The sequence below is a fragment of the Ornithodoros turicata genome, chromosome 1 (assembly GCF_037126465.1).
Source record: "Ornithodoros turicata isolate Travis chromosome 1, ASM3712646v1, whole genome shotgun sequence".
Taxonomy (NCBI): Eukaryota; Metazoa; Arthropoda; class Arachnida; order Ixodida; family Argasidae; genus Ornithodoros; species Ornithodoros turicata.
This window is the reverse complement of record NC_088201.1, coordinates 48,737,877-48,755,658: the sequence shown is the minus strand read 5'-3', so window position 1 is coordinate 48,755,658 and position 17,782 is coordinate 48,737,877. Positions and strand designations below refer to the sequence as shown.

Below are 17,782 nucleotides of genomic sequence, written 5' to 3'. Positions count from 1 at the left end.
TGGGTGCTGTTTAGCTTTGAGAGTGCATGAAGTTTTGTCTACAAAGTGCATGATAGCCAGCGAGTTGAATTGAAGAAGACCCTTGGAGAGTTGTGACTTTGTGACCTGCCTCCGTTTAACACCGCCTCACATAACCTCTGCACATTCACTTTACAAGTCCGCTGAGTTAAGTTCCGGTAAATTGCACTCTTATTACCATTGTTGCCTTTACAGGGCGGCGGCTTCATGATACACTGGTTTGACACGTACTCAGCCGGTATCTCCTTGCTCTGCTCTGCACTGTTCGAGTCTATAGGAGTGGCCTGGATCTATGGTACGCCCCGTCTACTACTACTAGCAGAACAGTGAACAGGACATATGACCATATTCCCAGGGATATTCCCAGAATTTTCATCTTGGGGGTGTTGGTGTCTCGTAGGGGGGTGACGCCCATATCTGCTGCTTTTGTAGCGTTTTTGACCTTTCTGGACGGTATTTTGGGGGGGTCAGGGCAGATCCAGATCCTCGGTTTGAGGGGGGGGGGGGAGGCGGTTTCTCTGTCGGAGCGCGTAGTGGGGGAGGGGAGAGAGGGAAATCCAATGTATAAACTGACGTTTTGAGGGCGATCGCCCCCCCCCCCCCTGGATCACCCACTGCGGATACGGGGCATTGCAAGAGTTTTGGGGCATTAGGGGACAAAATCCCTGCATTTGACTGACATACAGAAGGACAACAAAATCAGTCCGTACTGGCAGGACCTCCTCTATTGTTTCTAAGCTTGGCAATTCCGCCAATGAACAAATGATTGATGTGTCACGTGTTCAGTAATGAGAATAGACGGCCTCTCAATGCTATACAGGAGCCCGTTTTATTTAGTCACGTGACTTAGGTAGGCCTCTAGCACCAGCTGATTGGTGGAAAATACGGCACTCAAGCCGACCCATCATGCAAAGTGCCCATTGCTGTATACTGACATTCTCTTGTACTTGTCCAGGTTTGGACCGTTTCTGTGGCAACATTCACGAGATGCTCGGCTTTCGACCCGGGATATTCTGGAAACTGTGCTGGAAGTTCATCACTCCAACATTCCTTGTGGTATGCTATCGCCGGGACTTTTGTATCCTGCATTACAGTCATCCATGTCCATTGACAAAAGACACACCGTCCTGATATTTGTTACCCAAAAACGAATTCACCTATGCTTCAACTTTGTTGATTCAGTCCTTAATTAATCCAGTTCTTGTTATTTCAGTTAATTACTGCAAGTTTGTGTGTAAAAGTCGCGGATGGCATCTGAGCTTTCATGTAAAGTGCTGAGAATTATCATTCTGTGAAGACGGTCTGTTCCTAGAGTGTGTGTATACCTCCGGGGATGTAAACCTAACAGTTTGATTCCCATACTGGTGGCACTGGTGGCAATGAGACTCCTACTCACATGACGACCTTCACTGAGGGACATTCGTCAACTTCAGTTAACTAAATGTTAATTATTCTACGCATCTCAACTGATAGGCACAGTCGCCAAAAAGGTCCCTGACGTAAAGGACTAGTTGTCTCGCGGCGTAAAGCCACAAATTATTATTGGACCAACTCTCTCTTTCAACTATGTCAATTTGTCAATATTGACGAGTATCCTTACTTTTTCGCATTCACTTCGCACAAGCAAAACATCTGATTCCAAATTATTCCAAGGAGCATGCGCTGAAATCCAAGTATCTTAGAGTGACGTATTTCCCACAGTATTTTAAAACGTGTAACTGTTCCTGTGAAATTTAAAAAAATAAATGTCACAAGGGTATTTCACGCGGTAACGGTGTCCCTTCGTTTACACGGACGTATGGTGTACAGTGAATAGAATACTGACTACATTATCTTTTACGCAGGCCGTCATCATAAGCGCGGTAGTGAATGAACCCCGACTGGAGTACCACGACTATTGGTACCCGCCATGGGCCGTGAACATGGGATGGGCCCTGGCACTTTCTTCTGTTGCTATGGTGCCCATTGTGGCTGTCATTAAACTCTGCAGAGCCAAGGGTACCTGTGCTGAGGTATTTTTCTTCCTACGTTTTGCATGCATGCATGCATTAAAAGTCAGTGTTCCAGGCACAACCTGCGTAAATGAATCTCTGCGAAAATTCGTGGTTCTAGCCCGAAACAGCGACATTATTCAGTGTTCTTTCAATGTAAGCAAGTCGAGAGAAGGTGGGAGAGGGTGGAGGAAGGGGTGGTGTGACAAATATACAGGGTGTCCCACCGAAAAAGGGCTAAAGAAAAAACGGAATGCTCTACACAAATGGAACCAACTGTACGTGCTTGGCAGTTGTGTGGTCTATCCAAAATATTTTTTTCATCGCCCCTTGTCAATTAATTAGCGGTAATTAATTTTCTAACTTTTTAATTATCGCTTTTAGCTCTCAGATGTCAATGAGGAAGTTGTAGTACATGTCGAAAAAGACACAAATGAAGTGGTTCGAGGTCGCTATGGCTTGTGGTTTCGTTTTTTCCCGGGTTTAAAAGTTTGTTTCAGATGCCGGGCGGACCGCAGATCGCTGCCCAAAATCCGGCACCCGCGCGACGATTCCACCACCCTCCGGCGTACATTGACCTTGAGATTAGCGCTTGAGACCATCCTTGGGCCACGTCACACAAGAGGAAGATATTTCACCTGTTTCACGGCACACCTATCAGAGTGCACTGCAATCGTCGCGCGCGGGCGCCGAATTATGGGGAGCGCTCTTTGGTGTGCGCGACTTCTGAAACCAATTTTTAAACCCGGGAAAAAACGAAACCACAAGCCTAGCAACCTCGAACCACTTCAGTTGCGTCTTTTTCGACATGTACTACAACTTCCTCATTGACATCTGAGAGCTAAAACCGATAATTAAAAAGTTAGAAAATTAATTACCGCTAATTAATTGACAAGGGGCGATGCAAAAAGATTTTTGGATAGACCACACAACTGCCAAGCACGTACAGTTGGTTCCATTTGTGTAGAGCACTCCGTTTTTTCTTTAGCCCCTGGCCCTTTTTCGGTGGGACACCCTGTATTTTTTTGTAGCTGACAGTATCACTTCAAAATATGTTACTATATAAGAAAATGTAGCGAAATGAATGCCGTGTCGAACGATGTAAGTTTCAGAAACAAAGCTATGAATGTATTCCCAAAATTAATTTTAGAACACAAAAAAATTGGTGCAAGCAGCTGAAATCTCATGAAGATATGCCCTGTATCTTGAACAAAAATATCAAGCTACAAGTTCAAAATATACAAAATGTGGCAAATTGTATCAGAAATAATATCTGCAAATATCAACACCCTGGGTCAAGGAGTTCATGAGTTGTGGTATATAACGTCAACACCCATGTTGTTCATGTAACTGAGTGGCAGAGTACATTGAAAGAGTAAAACAGAAACGAACATAATAATTTCTGCAGAAAACATTAGTTTCATGCTCAACCTTCCTGTTCTCGTGCCATATTTTGCTACTTCACCGCTTTTCTATTCCTCCCAGTTAGTTTAGAAAGAGGATGAACAGCAACAGTGCAAGTTGTACATCTCAACATATTCAGGACAAAAATCTAATTGTCTCACACCTTCACAGTCGTTATTTGCGCTCTGATAAACGAAATCAAACCCAAATATGCTTCAGATGTAACTAGTGCGCATTTGCGAAACAGGTCCGCCGCGGGAACGCGACGCCGCGACCACGGTAAAATCTCCACACTGCCTCCTTGACGCAGAATCAGCGTCATAAATATCTACCATGAGGAAAAGCTAAAAGTGACAATGAAACTCATTCTGTAGTGTTTATAGTATCCAACAAATATCACCACTTGTCCGTATACTATGTACTACATATCTACAGGGTGTTACCCTATAAAAGTCTACCCGTGCCGCCATGCCGTATTCGCCAATTACTGAATGCAGGTGGCACATTGTGCGATCTTTTTATAAAGCTCATAAGGACAATTAATCTTGGTAAATTTCAAGGTGATTGAGTGCCGCGGCACGAAGTTATAACTCAAAACGTGCAATTCCCATAGTCAAAACAAACAAGATGGCGGCGTTGAGAACGGCACTTGACATGCTGCTCCCCACACGACAACGTGTCGCATATCCTGCCAGCCGGATGGAACTGCAGTATTCATTTCACTTTCGTGTAACTGTCGTATTTTGCTCAGAAGTAAGCAACGTGAGGAACGAAAAATGCCGACGCATACTCGGCAGACGACACCCAAAAGGGATGTCGTCTGCTAACTGAGAGGAGCCATCTTGGCTGTTTTGGCTACGGGAACCTCACGTTTTGCGCTATAACTTTGCGTTACGGTGCTCAATCACTTCGATATTTACCATGCCGGAATGTCCTTATGAGTTTTATACGTAGGCAACACATTGTACCGCCTGCATTGAGTAATTGGCGAGCACGGCATGCCGGCGCGGGTAGACTTTTATAGGGTAACACCCTGTACTTTAGAGGCCGAGTAAGCGTCGCTCGTAAGCTGTCGACCACCGGTGATCGACGCTGTATGGGCGCGGTAAGGAAAATGTTAAGTGCCACTACGAACCACATCCATCTCCTGCCTTCAGAATCCTACAGAATTTATGCCATTGCAATCCACGTGTCTCACACCGTATTCTCCCAAAATATTGTTTCTCTATGTTTCGCGGTAGTATCCTAAGCATGACGTAATGGGGAGCGCAATCTGCCACCCGTGTGGCAACATTGCTTCTCAAAGGTCAAATTCCGTCCCTCACAACAGTTGCTGTCAGTCTTCCAACGTAGTGCCGAGGGCGGAGACCGCGAAGGTGCGCGCGCTTTTGCTAGGAGACAGGCGCCAGAGCTCGCGGTGACATCACCTACTCTTCGAAAATTCCAAATTCGTGGAAGCGCGTAACGTTCACTGACGGCATTTATATTTTGCGCACTGAGTCTTTGAGTGAGGTTGATTTGTAAGACGAAATAAAATATAACTTCTTTTTTTTTAGTTCGTAGTGGTTTGCTCTGTGCTTAGATTTCGGCCCATGTGCAAGGGAAAGTCTGCTCCCAAGCGTAATTGGAATAAATATGTCTGCGTGAGTGTCTGACTCTAAACAGCTCCCATGTGAGCCCTTTCGTTCGAACTTGACATGATGCCTGAGTTGTATTGGTATGTTGTCGTGAGGCCCCACAGCGGATCTGCACCCACGGGAAGGAGCAAGCAGGAGAATGTCAACAGCTCATGTGATGCTTCCGTGACATTCTGCAAACATGTAATATTACCACTGGCATATAATGCCAGTGGTAAATTATATTGCTCGAGTCGGTGGAAAGGGGGATCAGTAAATTAGGAAATGCACTATCTGTGGAAACAAAATCTACGAACTGATGCTCGTAGAGCTAACAAACTTTTAAAAGAAGCTCAAAGAACCCTCAGGCCAGTAAAATTAATGCTTACATCGACCACTGCGGTGTCGCACATTACTATGGTTGTCTCCCACATGTAGCTACGAATTATGTCTATAAACTCAATTGTTTTACATGGTGTCGCTTTCGATTGTATTTTGAATTAAAGAATGAAAGAAACATAATCCCAAGGAAAGAGGAAAGCGTGACTTGATCCAAGTCACATGGGTAGAGAAATAGTTCCTTGCTCCATCAATCATAAAAGGAAAAAAAAAGGCGCTAAATGAGAAAGAACTGTGACTGTGGTCAATTTCAAGAATGTGCAAACTTGTACATGAATTGTTCTGTTGTGAATGAAGATGTACTATATTTATTCCGCAGAGAGTTGCCTACACTATTACACCTGTCAAAGAATGGGAAGAAAGCAAAGAGAAAGGTGTCATCGAAAGATTCAAGGTAAGTAACTGGCAGTTTCAGAACAGAGTACCCAAGCGCTTTGGGGTTCCAAAGAAAGAAGTGGTCGTCATTGTGCATACCCAGAAGTCAGACAACGTTTTGCACATGGCACAGTCACGATTCCTTATTCCTTTGACACCTCAAAGTGCTTGGGTACCCTTTCTACAACTCTCTAATGATAGCCAAGGCCCGTTTGCATCTAAGTAAATGAACAAAATGAACACAAAAAAAGTTTGGTCAATGGGCGAGCAAACATTTTTATGAAATTCTTGAGGACTACCACATTCAACATGCAAAACTATAAGCTCATCTGAAAATTATGCGACAAGTCAGATGCCCCAGTGACAAGTGTGAGAAAGCGTGCAGTGATGTGTTACTGCAGAAGCTCTGGGAAACAACTACGATGTCACAGCTGTTCATTTAGGCGGTGCCACAGGGCTATCGGTAAATTATGCGTTCACTGAAGTGGGTTGCGGTACTAAGCTGAGGTATATATAGAAAAAAAGCTGGTTCTTGATTACCATAAACCATGAAAAGTGGAAGTTCATTCGTACTTTCTTCATTATCTTCATTGTATTTTGTAGCTTTTTTTCTCTCTTTTACCAGATGAGCCACTGGACGTATGTTTAAGGAGTCTGCACCTCAGCTAAGCAGCGAGAAAGGGTACTGCACTGGATGCTACAGTGGTGCAACTATACGACTTATGCAAGGCGCATACTTGTCTTGCCATCGGGCAGTGTCAGATTACTCCAAAAGCTTTTGTGACCCATCACAGTGGCGCAATGTGTGGCGAGCACAGAAATCCTTCAGGCAAGCTCGTCGTCGTCGTCGTCATGCTTCAGTGCACTGCAGCATTTCATATTGTTCATCCCACACAAGGAGCATTACACGCACAGTAATTCATCTGGTACTAAGCTTGTGTCAGACATCGCAAGTACATTACTACAGGAGGAAACATTCAGCAGGAAGTAACAGTAGTAGTACCTCAGTAGTCCTCATTGTCAAAGTAATTTATCTAACAATATTCCTTTCTTTTGTCTCTTACTTTATTAGCGCGATAGGTTATATAACCCACGCACATAATTTTACCAATCGGTCACTACTGGTTTCAGTACTTTTGCAAGACGTGTACTTCGACTGTAATAACTGCCTGTAAGTGACTCAGGAAATAGCAAGCAAAATAATCGTACTTTACCATTTCACATCCAGGCATTGGTGTTCTGTCCTCAAACATTCACTTGAACGCTATGTGTACATACGTGTAAGTATAACTTAATGGTTTACTATATCATATATACAGGCTACAGGCATAATGCAAAATGAAAATAAATTATGCTGTTCTGTCAAGTCAGTAGCAATGGCAATACGTTTCCATTCCACGCTACTGGGGACCATAGCAATGTTTGGTATGTCTATCCACGCACATCACAGTATACAGCAGAGGCCAGTGATAACATTTTCATGTTACTATATTACAAATATATCACGCCTGGGAAAAATTAGTGTTACAAAACTAATACAGAAATGCTCTGATTCTTGGATGTTATGACGCATAATTGTCACACAAACCGATGTGTATAACCTTAATAAAACTTTTAACATATCTGGTTAGCTCTCCTAAAGTGCCAAAAGAAAAACAAATGAATGCAGATTCAATTTTACATGCCAAATATGAGCCACCTGTATTCGAGGCAATACAATGACGAATATCAGGCAAAATGTTTATAATTTTCTATGCCCTACACTTGTAACGCATGTAATGCTTGCGACACACTTGTCTGAAATTAGCAGCCTGTGGTTTATCCCATCATAAATCTCCAGGTGTTGAGTAAAAAACACGTGCAGCATATGGTGTTTCTTTAAATACAATATTGGAACAACATTTCCGAGGGCAACCAAGGAAATATGGGCTGCAGAACTACTGACAGGCGATTCCAGCCAACCGTGTCACAAGCAGAACAAGAAAGAGCTATATTGTTGACGATGAAAAAATGTTTTTAACTTTAGGGCAACTTTAATTCAATGTTCACTTTTTAATACAGTACCGATTAAATATTAGGTTTACTTTCAATGATAAAAAGCAATTGTGACGGTGCAACTGTCCCCAGGACTGAGACACGACCAGTGAAGTCCAATACAGACCTAAAGAAAAACGTTAAGCCTTCCTTGAGGGATACTGACCCAAAACAACAACACTCTAAAACAGAACTTCACCGCATAACATGCTCAAGGCAAACCACTGCAGGGGGTACCGTTATCACTCCTGATCTGAAAAGAAAGCAGGGCCTTTGCGTTTCTGTGACCTTTAACATAAATGCAAAGTGTCCCAAATAGGTGTATGCCTCCCATTTTCAGTAAATCAGGAGAGCAAAGGATATAGGTAACTGGTAATGATGTCTTGCTAGGAGCGTGTCATGTACATGTTTAGTTTTGCTCTTAAGAGTGTAAAGCGTGCCAAAGCATAGGGTGACCTGAATTCTTAGGTTCCTCAGACACGGGACATGTTTCCCGTGCGCCCGAGGCAATGTTTGTGGGGCACATATTCATAGAAAGTCTGTCAACATCTGCTGGTGTTATGGAAGACGCATAAGCTACTCATCAGCGCTGCAAGCTCGAGAGTACTGTCATGCGTATAATACTTAAATTTTGCTTCTTATAATGCAAATTTATGAAAAGCAGTGTTACAGTACACAGTACTGGTATACAAATGTGTTAGACAAATATTATCATAATGCCAAGCATTAAGATTACTGCCCCCACATCGGACTATATCCCTCGCAATTCATTCACAAACTAGAAAAACACACAAACCGTTCATTCTACTTCTATGTTCCACATATTATGGCGCCAATATCTGAGCTTTTCCTTTTTTTAAGGGCAACTGTTGCTATGATGTGCCAAATAGTGGTTATTGACTTAATATGCTGGTTTAAATTTTGTATGATGAAGCTAAGAAGGGAAACACATGCCTGTCATATTAGGAACTTCGAGAATGCCATCATGACAAGGTGCCAAAAAACCCCTCTGGAAAATTTGACATAAAATCCTGTTTCAAAATGGGAGTGTATGTAAATACATTTCTTTCCCATGCAATACATTATCGTTCAGAAAAAAAAAAACAATGAAAGTCCACCCAAAAGACGGCACCTTGAATGTTGTGCCACACTATTTGATGCATTTTCAAAGGTGTAGCTTATGGTTCTGTTTGTGCTCTATCTTGTTTGCTTAAAACTGGAACAACATTTGAACTGGGACCTCTGCAAACCAGAATATCTCTAATCTAATCTACCTCAAAGTCTCAGAAAAAATAGCCATAATGTAGCCACTCTTATGGAAGCCTCCTTAGTATCGCCACTGCCACAATCGTGAGGTCATTAACTAATGACTCCATCCTGATTGGTGCATTCCCGTAAAAATGTGTGTTACAAACCAGAAAGTATAGGGTGAATTGCGTCCCGAACAGCAAATGTGATTTCATGTGTGTAAGGTATTGTACAGCGATAAATTTCAGGTGAAGTAAGTGCCCACATTTTTTTCTGGAGTGGTCCTTTAACGCAAAGTTGCCAAGAATCTTGCACAACAATAGCACATTATTGCTGCGGCAGTGTCGTGATTGGTCGTTACGTCACTGCTTTGTTGTTGACACCTATTCTTGCATTTGTCTCTTTAGGGTTGTCATTACCTCAGCTGCATATTTATGAATATTTGTCAAGTGTTACGTGCTATGGAGTGAGCAATATATCTGTCGAAAAAGTCTAGTGCCAAACAACACAACGTGTGTGCATGCTTCCTCGATATGTAAGCGATGTATCTCAGGGTTTGTCTCGGATTTTGACAGATTTGTGGTACAGGTTACGTTACTTTAAAGGGGTACTCCACACGGTCTTGCTGGCCTTCTGGCAAGAGAACTGAACTGTCATTGAATGTTATGTAGTCGCATTTGTCGAGGCACCTAGAGTGCTGACATTGTAGACATCTCTTATTGTACTTTTGGCACTATAGAACCGAAGCTTTCGTATGATGCTGGCTCTAAGATATTCTATTTCAAATGAAACGCTTTAAAAAAAATCAAATGTGCGCCTATCTTAGCGACTGTAGTCACATTCACCCCCGAGAAGTGCTCGTCAGGTGAGCTATAGGGACATCCGACAACTCTGCATCCTATGATACGATTGAAATAACAATTTATTCATTGTTCGAGCAGGCAAACGTGAAATTTCCAATCTACCTGGTACGCCTCTCTGAGGGTGTATACAACTGCAGCCCATCTTGTCTCTCGTTACACGCTTGCCTGCAATCTTTTGGAAACAGTGACGTCAGGGAGTAATATCTACATCCTAGCTAGCTGGCACAATCTAGCAGCACATATTGTAAGAGATTATATTAAATGCTTTCATGTAATAACACACAGCAACTTGGTGACTGAATGCAGATGTGCAGAAGTATCCCGATTCATGCGTCACTTTCATGGGTCTATGTTACCCTGTATTTTGCTGCCATAGACAGCGGTACCACCTGAGGGTCACTTGACCGGGGAGAATATCCTTTTCCAAGAGCTTTGCACGCTGATGTAGCTCTCAAATTGGTCAGACACTTTCACGTGACCAAAAATGTACGTGTACCATCAATTTCTCTCTTTCAATCCCAATACATCATTTTGATGATAAGCTGCTGCAGTAGTTGGTTGAACACTCCTGGTTTTCTATGATTTGCAATTATTTGCAACACCTACAACAAAGCTAGCTCTAAGCTAGTGTCTCGTCTTTAGTTTTGTGACTTTGATTGCGCCAACAAAACCTCAAAACATGAAGAGAAGAGCAGAGGGTAACAAGCAATGCAGCTTTATACCACTGTCAAACCAGCACGACTATGTTGGCACACAGCGTTAAGATACACGTTTCAGCCTTCTGTACCACCAAGCTCCCGATCAATCTTCTAATCTGCCAATCAATCATTATTGTTATGTACCAACAGATGAACGGACAAAACAATATTATCATTTGGCAATTACCATTTATTAGAGTGGTACTGCAAAACAAATTCCTGTTGAATCCTTTTTTGAGCACATTCGAAAAGATTTGAGCCGTAAATTCCTTGTTTTGTTTCCCCCCCCCGATTTCTTCGTGACACCTTTGCCAGCCATATTCTTTCCTCTTTAGTCCTGTATTATTTCGCACACCCTTTTAAGTAACATACTTAATTTCTTTACTTTCCCGTAAAAACTGTGGCTAAGTGGTACTTCATTCAATAATAATGTTCACATTGGCTGCATGAGCTAATACATGTTAAAGACAAGAGAAATGTACTACCAATGTGCATCAATGAACATTACAAAAAGCTTTGTGCCCAAGTCTCATCATACTCAATTAATTCTCCTTTCAGAGGTCTATTCAATCAGTTTGGAAAAGGTAGTAAGATAAATGGCTATGAAAACACACTTCCATAGAGTATCTCAAATTATGCTTGACACCTAGCAAAGCTGAAAAAGAAAAAAGCTCCCCAGAAATTAGTACCATCTTAACAGTTTCTTGCCATGGACAACGTATGGTGCAATGCGGTGCATGACTAATGTGGCCACTTCCGTGGCCATCCGGGTACCTCAGGTTTGCTACTTGCCCCTAAACGGTGACTGTATTCCACCCTGGTTTGACATCCTCGCTGAACATGTCAGAGTGCTTTGATCACAGTAGTCTGTATTTGTTTCCTGTGATCGTACGCATGCAAAGTACATAGTAGTATGAACAACTTCCCGGCTGAAGCACCACTACAGCCAAGGCAGTCATTGCAAAACTTGTGGAAGTATTCCATTCATTCAACACAGCAATCCAGTCCGCTGTGAACTTCACCATTCTAGAAACACTGGCCAAAATGTATGGCCTAATTTCAGGTTTCCTGCGATGTGCTTACAGTGTAACGAGGTTCTTATTTATTTTCTTGTCACACGCGTACCGTTATTCTTTGTGATATACTCCACACAGACATATTTCATCGTGTTGTAAAGAAGAGATGTGTCGTACTCTGTAGCTATCACTGCACTCTCTTGTCTGTCGTAAAGAAATTGTTGGTTGTACACATCTGTGTAAAGCTGCACGTCACTTGTTGTTTGGCTTCTGTTGCTTTACATGTGCCGATGTTTATGTGTATACAATGGGATTCTCAAAACAGAACAGTAGCACTATGCGTGAAAATAAAGTGAAATGATCACTTTGGTGGTGTGCAAGTTTACTCCTCACCTCTTCCCTTGAATAATGATGTTGCAAATGTGGTCAATTTCTCACTGTGTGAACGTCATCATCAACAGATTTTGCACAAATTTTTCAGGTACATACATAAAGAAATTGCATGTATTCCTAGGATTAGCTTGCTTAAGAACTGAAAGGACAATAATACAAGTACAGTTGAAATATGGAGAAATATGTTGAGAGTGAGAGGAGAAATATAAGTTTAAATATGCCAGAGAGTGGCAGGATTTGAACCATGCACCTCTCGATTATTGGTCAAGCGACTTGACCAATTCCACCACGCTGGCATCTGCCCTTCAGACGACACGAATGGGAACAGTTACTTCCCATTATAATACAGGTAATTTCATTTCGTGTTTTGCAGGAGAACTATTGCATCGTGTAGAACAACAAAATGCTAATACTTTTCAGGGGTGAGATTGTATTGTAACACTTGCTATTATACATAATGGTGGCTCCATAACCTGCTACACATAATTTTGGTTTCAAGTTCAGTGCCATTTGACAAAATTTGAAGTTTATCAGTCTATTTTTTCACTGATTTTCTATGTTCCTGTATGTTTGGAGAAACTGGGTGTGGTTTACAGCAGTTAACTGAATGACTGCTGTGTGCATTCGCAGAAACAGAAAGGAACGGCAAAAATGCCAGTGCGTCATAAATGCGTATCTATGCATTATACAGTACTATAGAAAGAATTGCCTACCAAGTCTTTGCTCACATGGGAACCGTTACAAGATGTCGGGAACCTCCTAGCTGTTGGAAAATGGAAGCTAAGGAATATATTTTAGTCTCGTTTCTCAGTAAAATACCAAGCTGGTACATTAGCTTTTATCGAACCAATTCATATACAGGGTGAGTAACAAGAAGCAAGCCAACATTTTCATAAGAGTTAATTTCATTAATTAATCAAACATCTGTTGGTGGTTTAAAACAAAGTTGTAGAATACAGCCCTGAAGTCTGAAAAAATGGAAGCCACAAAGAGCCACAAAATCTGTGAGAGTCCTGTGGAGTTCCATTTTACAAACTGCCAGTTTTTTCTCGCTCCTTCTCTGCCTCTCTCTCTCTCGCACTGTCAGACTGCTGGCTGGCTGTTCCGAAATGCATGGTACACACCTGCTTTGCATTACTGAGAAAAAATGTCGCTATCGTGCTTCTTCCTATTTCTTCGTTGTCTCTCCCTACATCACAGACAGCAACTTCTGGGAACAACGAAGATTAGGTTTACTTTTGATTACATTGCATCACCGAGAGCAACTATATCAAGCATCACAAGATGGCAGCAATTGCATCAAGGGGATTGAGCACAGTGGGGAGGGGTATACATAAAGCGACCGTGTCTGAAACAAAACCTCACGGATGCACAGAGATTTTGCATTTTTCAATCTTTGCACATCCACACAAGACAGCAGAAGTTTCTATTTTTATATTAGAGACCTCAGGGCTTTGTGCTACAACTTTCTTATTTAGACCACTGACCTATTTTTACCAATTAACTAAATTAATTCTGAGAGCTCATTAAGGCTGGCACAGGCTGCAAATACAATGTTAAGTCAAAGTAGGCCACAATGTAAGTAAGTAATGCAGGGCAGATTTTGAAGGAAAAACACAACGTGGATTCATGAAGATTTTGTCCCGCTTCTCGTGACGCACCCTGTATACCGAAAATTTTCTTTTCCATAGTTATCCACGGTTCCAGTTTGCAAAGAGCCTGGTTGAAAATGCAGAGCAGCTGGAGGTAATGTTCTAATTATCAAGGATTGTCTAGAGAGGCAATGGCACTCACTCCCTGTTTACATTAATGGCGTACCCTGGCTGACCTCTCATTCACCTTAGCACGATACTGACACTTGAACCTTAACTTCCTAGAACAGCATTCTCTAAAGCGTGCCCTAAAAGCTCATCCAGTAGAATGAGCTATTTTCCAAAGTGTAACTCTCATTTAACCTCTTCTCTTAAACTAGGCTCAAAAAGCTTGCCTAAAAGGTAGGGGAACAGTTTGGAACCACCGAGGTGCGAAACTGATGAAGCTATCCCACTTGATGAAGGCGAGTAACGTTATTACTAGAGCGCGGATAAATACGCACTAAAAATGCTTGAAGTATACATGGAACTATGGACTAAAAATGTTCTAAGTATACAGTAAAAAGCATGGATAGGTGTATGCAATGCTTTTCATTGTTTGTGGTATGAAAGCAATGCATGGAAAAGATATCTGACAAAAATTTTGGCATTTTATTGGGTATCGTAGGGTAAAATAAAGCCACCTTTGTTCAGGAGCCCGGAAGAAAGAATACTTGTACCACATATATTAATCATGCAGCTGAATGCGTTGCTTTCCGCATTGCACTAAATTGCAGATTCAAATGTGAACGTCACCTGTCTTCTGAATGGTAAAAACGACGAGCAGTAAAGATAGCGGCGAAGACGAAGTATGGCCCATCGGACATGCACACACAGCGAATGCGCTCCGATGTGATGCGAGGCGAAGGGGCAGTGAGCCTTGAGCGCCGCTGCACCAAACAATATCGAACATTTGTGGGTAGTATTTCGCAGCCAGTGAAACATAGAAAGCATTCGATTCTGACCAGATTCTTTGCTAAAGACGACTCAGAGCCTTCCCGAAACCAGCAAAACCTTGCAAGACGAAGAAGGCGGCTCTCGCACTTGGCCGCAAATATGGCAAAATATGCGTTACACATGAATTCTCATGCGATATATGTCACAACGCGCAAACCATGCATTTATATGCACAATAGAGCCCTTCTCGTAAATCCCCAACCAAGACCAAAAGCGTTTTTTCGTTGTCTAGATACTAAACCATATCGAGAAGAAAACATGCTTTTGCATGAAAATCCATGCTCTAGTCAACAGAATACTAAAAGAACTACTTTTTTCGGGTAACTTGTACGTATATAAATAGTTTCTGCTATAATGTTATTTGTTTATCTGCTATAAGTTTATTACATTTGTAGTGTAATTCTAATGACATTAGGTGGCTATTTCAGAATTCAGATTTAAAGGACAACTGTGGTGAAAAAATGTGTGCAGGACAAAAAACCCATTACAAAACCATGTGAACCATCAACAAGAACTGAATTTCTACTAAATATGTTTTTAAAATGGACAATAACATCACATAGTAAAATCATATTAAAAAAGGCACACAACAGCTTTCATCCAATTGCCTTTATCTGTTCTACAATGCCCAGAAACAGCATTAGCAATGTCAGAATATCAGCACAGATGTTTGTGATTTGTACTTATTCTGTAACTTAATTGTACATTACATAGAAGAAGGGAAGGAAGTACACTATTACACAAAACCGTGAACCTAAACATGAGGAGCCAGTTATGCAATGTCAAAGCTACTTTATGGGTTAGGTTTTTACAGTTTTGTAGTCTTCTCGAAACTAGTTTCAGAATTCGAGGACGTGCGTGTCTGTGAACTGTCAAAATGGCCCCAAAGTGGCATGTGCAAAAGCCTCTCATTGGCCTTCCCCGGTAATGTGACTCCTGCGGACCACTTACAATGCAAAAACTCACCCCCTACCCATGCGTCATTTGCCCCCCACTTTTCTTTTCGCTTAGAATGAATATCTCCTATACTATTCCAGAGTTACGAAGGAATTTTATCACAAGAAATTAATTTACTGCAACTCATTACTCTATCTAAGGCCCTTCTGAAATGAGTAACGAAATTATATTTTCCCTCTCACTTCAACTCAAGAAACAGTTACTTTTCCAGTTACATATGGTTTTCACTCTATTCACAGTGAGATTTCCCCTGTTGCTGTGCGTTGTACTCCAAGACTGACTATTGCATTACCTGTGTCAAAGACCCTCAACGATCACATATCTATAGCAAAAGAAAAGGACAACTGTATATTCTATGGCAGGCAAGTTCTAGAGGGACAGGGAATGGCGATACACTTCTTGCCTTCTTATTCATAATGAACAGTGATGGGGAGTACTTGAAGTACCAAATACTAATTGCAGTACTGCTCAGTACATTTCTGAGCACTTGTACTTTAAGTACATTTCCAACTGTGTACTTTCTACTGTACTTCCAGTACTTTTCTTTAGTACTTTCCTATCGAGTATCCATCTTGACAATGCAAAGACAAAAACAACCAGTAAGTCTTGTGTCTAGAAGCAGTGTTTTTGAACGAGAAAATGGATTGCTGTCCTTTTTCATAGTATACCAAGAGATGCATGGATGAATAAATCATGAAATAAAAATACTTTCCACTCGCACAGCCAGTTGGCTCTGCAGATGTAAACGGAAATTATGCTATCTGTTACATTTCATATCCATGAGGAAATAATACCAACTAGCTGGGCTTTCCAACTAGCATTTGCAATGGACGCTTGCATTAGCATTTAGCCAATTAAAACAACTGCTTTCTCAAATTTTGTCACCACCAAATGGTGACCAGTGGCACTATACAAATGTGACAATGTATACTTGATGAGTACTTCAAAGTACTTTTCCCAGTACTTTGTGCTTTACTTTAGGTACAATTTTAGGGCACTTTACCTATCACTAAAAAATAGTGCGCTTCGGAATATAGCTTATAGCATTGAGTTCGTGTGTTACATGTGCATTCTATTGCGCACATAAGCATTGGTTCCACTGAGTCTGTTGAAAAAAAAAAAATTTTGTGGTCTGTAGGCAGTATTTTAATATTTGGTCATTTTATACTCTGTAAAGGCACTGCATAATTTAAAGCAATTTAAAAGTAGCTCAATTACATTTTATGGGTAAATAAGTATCTCCCAAAGTGGAAGACTATATTTGAGTTACATTTTAGTTGCAATAACTTTTCGTGTAACATAATTACATTAACAATCACGTAACCATAGCTTAGTTACACCTTTTGAATAACCTGCACGGCTCTGGTTATATACTGCATGTGGATGGCAGGCATGTCAATGTAGCTTGACATAGGCACGGGTCAGATAGAATGGCACAAGCGCAGGACAAACTCCATGATGAGAAAAGCTAGGATAGGGGTTAGTTTCATACTGCACATGGTAGTACGAGGCAAGCATGTGGTAGTAGCCTGGTATAGGGATAGGTCGGGGGATAGTTTGTAGAGTATTGCATGCAACTGACTTGAGGAAGTTGGAGTTAGGAGTAGGTTTAGGTGTGTTTTGTACTGCGTGAGGGTGACTGAGGCAGGTGCTAGGAAGAAGCTTGTGACTGTGGTTAAAGGTTTCACCTTGACACAGAGTCAATTACACATGTTGTTCGGAACAGTTTGAGCATTCAACCAACTGGAAAACTGAAGTCAACTGCACCATGGGCACCATGATGTAAAAGAATAATAATCCCCCCCATGCCAGTTGACCACAGCTTACCTTCCCATTCAATCGCGGCTTTTAAAAAGAAAAGGCACAGTCAGCCTTGGCAACTCAGTGGCTAGCACACTACCGTACTGATCGCAAGCTTGTGGCCTTGATTGCTGGACGTCAGCAACTTAGTGGCCCAGTAAAAGTTGCTCAAATGGACAAACTTCCACAAAGCAGGTTAAACATTAATCATGAGGTGCTGCGTACAAAGATTTCACTGGACGTTAGAGAACCCATAGATGGCAAAAATCAAATTCAGAGGCCAACAACCAAGGAAGCGTGAAACAATAGCGGCAAAATTTCTCTCATTCCACAAAAAAGAAAGGGTTGCACCATAAACATGTAGTGTAGGGATAAAGCCTTA

The 17,782-nt window shown here is 41.6% G+C and overlaps 1 protein-coding gene across 1 annotated transcript in view; it reads left to right on the top strand.

The window, feature by feature from the left end:
• The window catches only part of LOC135378203 (sodium-dependent noradrenaline transporter-like), a 114,986-nt gene extending 104,060 nt beyond the window's left edge, over positions 1-10,926 (top strand). The window contains exons 12-16 of the mRNA XM_064611147.1: positions 214-313; positions 974-1,074; positions 1,863-2,030; positions 5,748-5,822; positions 6,429-10,926. Coding sequence (XP_064467217.1) covers positions 214-313; positions 974-1,074; positions 1,863-2,030; positions 5,748-5,822; positions 6,429-6,452 — 468 coding nt within the window. The 3' untranslated portion in view covers positions 6,453-10,926. The remainder of the gene's footprint in view (positions 1-213; positions 314-973; positions 1,075-1,862; positions 2,031-5,747; positions 5,823-6,428) is intronic.
• The last annotated feature ends 6,856 nt before the right edge of the window (positions 10,927-17,782 follow it).